We start from the raw sequence: 5,118 nt of genomic DNA on the forward strand, positions 1-5,118 counted from the left end.
AGATATCCCCACGCTGTCCCCCTGTCCCCACTGCTGTCCCCACGTCCCTGCCACTGTCCCCACTACTGTCCCCTTGTCCCCACTGCTGTCCCCCTGTCCCCACACTGTCCCCAGGGCTGTCCCCATGTCCCTGACACTGTCCCCACGCTGTCCCCACTGCTGTCCCCTTGTCCCCACGCTGTCCCCACGCTGTCCCCACTGCTGTCCCCCTGTCCCCACTGCTGTCCCCCTGTCCCCACGCTGTCCTGATGTCCCCCAGAGATATCCCCACGCTGTCCCCGTGTCCCCACCGCTGTCCCCACGCTGTCCCCACCGCTGTCCCCGTGTCCCCGCAGGATGCCGGCGGCCGGGGGGCTGCTGTGCGGGGCCAGTGGCCTGGCCCTGCTGGTGGCCGCCACCGCCACCCATTTCTGGGTGCAGCGCCGGGCGCCGGGGGGCACGGCCAGCCTGGGGCTGTGGCACGGCTGCCTCGGGGGACAGTGCCACCCCCACGCCACCACCCCAGGTACGCCCCGGGGCTGGGGAGGGGGGGCTCAGCAGGGTGGGAATTGGGGGGGGGGGGGGTCGGGAGCTGTCCCCAATGTCCCCACCCCTGGGTCCCCCCTGTGGTGTCCCCTCGGGGTGTCCCTGGTGTCCCCCTCCACTCCAGAGGGTCCCCAAAGGTGCCACCGCCGGGTAACCGCTTACCCCCAAATGTCCCCACGGGTGTCCCCAGCACCCCCCCGCAGATGTCACCCCCGGGTGGGGGTTGGGGGGGGTCACCCCGCGTGTCCCCGCGGTGTCCCCAAGCCGTGTCCCCGTCCCGTCCCCCCCCACCCCCAGCGCTCCTGGAGGCCACGCGGGTGCTGATGCTGCTCTCGGTGGTCGCCGCCGCCGCCGGACTCGCCCTGGGCCTGTCCGTGGGGGCCAGCGGGGGCCGGCGGGCGCGGGCACGAGTGGCCGGGGCCACCCTGCTGCTGGCGGGTACGTGGGGACAGAGGGGACACGGCGGGGGGGGGGGACTTGGGGACCGTCCCCAGGCTGAGGGGGGCGGGGGGGGCATCGCTGGGCTGAGCGGGGACGGGGCTCGGCAGGGTGGGAATTTGGGGAGGGGGGGTGTCATCAGTGCGCTGAGCTGTGCCCGGTCTCAGCCGTGCCCATCACTGCTGCGCTGAGCTGTGCCCGGTCTCTGCCGAGTCCCTCTGCCCCTCCTGTGTCCCTGTCCCCTCCCGTGCCCCTGACCCCCCCCCCGTGTCCCCTGACCCCCCCGTGCCCCCTGCCCCCCATCCCCTGACCCCTCCCGTGTCCCTCTGCCCCCCCTCCCGTGTCCCCTGACCCCCCCAGTGTCCCCTGCCCCCCTCGTGTCCCTCTGTCCCCCTCGTCTCCTGACCCCCCCGTATCCCTCTGCCCCCCCTCCCGTGTCCCCTGACCCCCCCGTGTCCCCTGACCCCCCCGTGCCCCCTGCCCCCCATCCCCTGACCCCCCGTGTCCCTCTGCCCCCCCTCCCGTGTCCCCTGACCCCCCCCAGTGTCCCCTGCCCCCCCCCGTGTCCCCTGCCCCCCTCGTGTCCCTCTGTCCCCCTCGTCTCCTGACCCCCCCGTGTCCCCTGACTCCCCCGTGTCCCTCTGCCCCGCCTCCCGTGTCCCCTGACCCCCCCCAGTGTCCCCTGACCCCCCCGTGTCCCTCTGCCCCCCCATCCCCTGACCCCTCCCGTGTCCTCTGCCCCCCCGTGTCCCTCTGCCCCCCCATCACCTGACCCCCCCCATGTCCCCTGACCCCCCCCGCCCCCTGCCCCCCCCGTGTCCCTCTGCCCCCCCATCCCCTGACCCCTCCCGTGTCCCTCTGCCCCCCTCCCGTGTCCCCTGACCCCCCCCAGTGTCCCCTGACCCCCCCAGTGTCCCCTGCCCGCCCCCTGCCCCCTGCCCCCCCGTGTCCCTCTGCCCCCCCACCACCTGACCCCCCCCATGTCCCCTGACCCCTCCCGTGCCCACTGCCCCCTCCTGTGTCCCCTGTCCCCCCATCCCCTGACCCCTCCGTGCCCCCTGACCCCCCCGTGCCCCCTGACCCCCCCCGTGTCCCCTGACCCCCCATGCCCCTGATCCCCCCATGTCCCCTGCCCGCCCCCCTGCCCCCTGCCCCCCCGTGTCCCTCTGCCCCCCATCACCTGACCCCCCCATGTCCCCTGACCCCTCCCGTGCCCACTGCCCCCTCCTGTGTCCCCTGACCCCCCGCGACCCTGACCCCCCCCGTGACCCCTGCCCCCATCCCCTGACCCCTCCCGTGTCCTCTGCCCCTCTCCCGTGTCCCCTGCCCCCCCCGTGTCCCTCTGCCCCCCCATCCCCTGACCCCCCCATGTCCCCTGACCCCTCCCGTGCCCGCTGCCCCCCATCCCCTGACCCCTCCCGTGTCCTCTGCCCCCCATCCCCTGACCCCCCCGTGTCCCCTGCCCCCCGTGCCCCCTGACCCCCCCGTGTCCCCTGACCCCCCCATGCCCCCTGCCCCCCATCCCCTGACCCCCCCTGTGTCCTCTGCCCCCCTCCCGTGCCCCCTGCCCCCCCCGTGCCCCCTGCCCCCCCCGTGCCCGCTGCCCCCCATCCCCTGACCCCTCCCGTGTCCTCTGCCCCCCATCCCCTGACCCCCCCGTGTCCCCTGCCCCCCGTGCCCCCTGACCCCCCCCAGTGTCCCCTGACCCCCCCGTGTCCCCTGCCCCCCGTGCCCCCTGACCCCCCCGTGTCCCCTGACCCCCCCATGCCCCCTGCCCCCCATCCCCTGACCCCTCCCGTGCCCACTGCCCCCTCCTGTGTCCCCTGACCCCCCGCGACCCTGACCCCCCCCGTGACCCCTGCCCCCCATCCCCTGACCCCTCCCGTGTCCTCTGCCCCCCATCCCCTGACCCCCCCCGTACCCCTGCCCCCCATCCCCTGACCCCCCCCATGTCCCCTGACCCCCCCTGCCCCCCCCTGCCCCCCCCGTGTCCCCCAGGGCTGCTGGCGCTGCTGGGGCTCGGGGTGTACTCGGGGGGGACCCTGACCCTGCTGGGGTCGCTGCGCGGCTCCTGGAGCTTCTCCTGGTCCTACATCCTGGGCTGGGTGGCCGTGGTGCTGCTGGGCTCCGCAGGTAGCGGCACGGGGGGGGCACGGCGGGGGCACGGGGGTCGGGGGGGGGCACGGGGGTCGGGGGGGGTCCAGGGGATTCGGAGGTGAAGGGGATTTGGGGGAGTGAAGGGGATTTGGGGGGGTCACTGCTGCGCTGAGCTGTGCCCGGGCTCTGCGCTGGGAATTGGGGGATTTGGGGGGGTCATGGGGGTCGGGGGGGTCACAGGGATTGGGGGGGTGAAGGGGATTTGGGGGGGTGAAGGGGGATTTGGGGAGTGAAGGGGATTTGGGGGGTGAAGGGGGATTTGGGGGGGTCACTGCTGCGCTGAGCTGTGCCCGGGCTCTGCGCTGGGAATTGGAGGGGGGCATGGGAACTGGGGGGCACGGGGGTCGTGGGGGGGCACGGAGATTTGGGGGGGTGTCGGGGGGGTTTGGGGGGTCACGGGGATTTGGGGGGGGTCATGGGGGTAGGGGGGTGAAGGGGATTTGGGGGTTGAAGGGGGATTTGGGGGGGTCACTGCTGCGCTGAGCTGTGCCCGGGCTCTGCACTGGGAATTGGGGGATTTGGGGGGGTCATGGGGGTCGGGGGGGTCACAGGGATTGGGGGGGTGAAGGGGATTTGGGGGGGTGAAGGGGATTTGGGGGGGTCACTGCTGCGCTGAGCTGTGCCCGGGCTCTGCGCTGGGAATTGGAGGGGGGCATGGGAACTGGGGGGCACGGGGTCGGGGGGGGGGTCACGGAGATTTGGGGGGGTCATGGGGAACGGGGGGGTCACGGAGATTGGAGGGTGAAGGGGATTTGGGGGGGTCACTGCTGCGCTGAGCTGTGCCCGGGCTCTGCGCTGGGAATTGGGGGATTTGGGGGGGTCATGGGGGTGGGGGGGGTCACGGGGATTGGGGGGGTGAAGGGGATTTGGGGGGTGAAGGGGATTTGGGGAGTGAAGGGGATTTGGGGGGGCGTCACTGCTGCGCTGAGCTGTGCCCGGGCTCTGCGCTGGGAATTGGAGGGGGGCACGGGAACTGGGGGGCACGGAGGTCGGGGGGGGGCACGGAGATTTGGGGGGTGAAGGGGATTTGGGGGGTCACGGGGATTTGGGGGGGGTCATGGGGGTGGGGGGGTGAAGGGGATTTGGGGGGGTGAAGGAGATTTGGGGGGGTCACTGCTGCGCTGAGCTGTGCCCGGGCTCTGCACTGGGAATTGGGGGGGGCTTTGGGGATTTGGGGGTCACGGGGGTCGGGGGGGGGGTCCAGGGAATTTGAAGGGTGAAGGAGATTTGGGGGGTGAAGGGGATTTGGGGGGTGAAGGAGATTTGGGGGGTGAAGGGGATTTGGGGGGGTCACGGGGAACGGGGGAGTCCCGGGGATTTGGGGGGGTCCCGGGGATTTTGGAGGGGTCCCAGGGGTTTGGGGGGGATCACAGGAGTGGGGGGGGGGTCAAGCGGATTCGGGGGGTCCCGGGCATTGGGGGTGTCACTGCTGCACTGAGCTGTGCCCGGGCTCTGCAATGGGGTGGGGGACCCCCCCCCCCTCCCCAAATTTTTGGGGGGGCATTTTGGGGGTCCCCAACCCCCCTCCCCCCCCCTCCCCCCAGGGCTTTTCCACCTCTGCGCCGCTTCCAAGGATCCGTCCCCGGAGAGCTCCGAAATTGGGGGGTCCTGAGGGGTCCTGGGTGCCCTGGGGGGGGGGTCCCCACCCCAATTTGGGGTGCCGTGGGTGTGGTCACTGCTGTGCTGAGCTGTGTCCGGCCTCTGCTGATCCCCTCCCCCCCCCCCCCCCATTCCCGGTTTTTTCCCCCTTTTCCCAAATTTTGCTGTGCCAATAAATGCGCCCCCCCTCCCCCCCCCCGGGGTTTCCCTGTGGGATCCGGGGGGATTTGGGGCTCCCAAAATTTCCTGGGGGGTCCCAAAATTTCCTGGGGGTGTCGGTGATGCCCCCCCCCCCCATCCTCCCTGTTCCGCGGGAAGGAACTGGGATATGGGGGGGACATAATTGGGAAGGACATGGGGGCCACTGGGAGCCACTGGGAGCACTGGGAGGTCCATGGG

At 72.5% G+C, this 5,118-nt stretch overlaps 1 protein-coding gene across 1 annotated transcript; it reads left to right on the forward strand.

The window, feature by feature from the left end:
• The first annotated feature begins 336 nt into the window (after nt 1-336).
• LOC138101047 (lens fiber membrane intrinsic protein-like) lies at nt 337-4,732 on the forward strand. The gene is made up of 4 exons (XM_068998888.1): nt 337-505; nt 823-963; nt 2,962-3,096; nt 4,665-4,732. The coding sequence occupies exons 1-4, from the start codon at nt 337-339 to the stop codon at nt 4,730-4,732; spliced, it is 513 nt and encodes a 170-aa protein (XP_068854989.1).
• The last annotated feature ends 386 nt before the right edge of the window (nt 4,733-5,118 follow it).

Source organism: Aphelocoma coerulescens, unplaced genomic scaffold (assembly GCF_041296385.1).
Source record: "Aphelocoma coerulescens isolate FSJ_1873_10779 unplaced genomic scaffold, UR_Acoe_1.0 HiC_scaffold_186, whole genome shotgun sequence".
Classification (NCBI taxonomy): domain Eukaryota; kingdom Metazoa; phylum Chordata; class Aves; order Passeriformes; family Corvidae; genus Aphelocoma; species Aphelocoma coerulescens.

Excerpts from the sequence above, each read along its gene's own strand:
- LOC138101047 (XM_068998888.1), top strand. The coding sequence starts at position 337 with ATGCCGGCGGCCGGGGGGCTGCTGTGCGGGGCCAGTGGCCTGGCCCTG. Across the intron at positions 964-2,961 it reads GGCCACCCTGCTGCTGGCGG|GGCTGCTGGCGCTGCTGGGG; the intron begins GTACGTGGGGAC and ends CGTGTCCCCCAG. Across the intron at positions 3,097-4,664 it reads GGTGCTGCTGGGCTCCGCAG|GGCTTTTCCACCTCTGCGCC; the intron begins GTAGCGGCACGG and ends CCCTCCCCCCAG.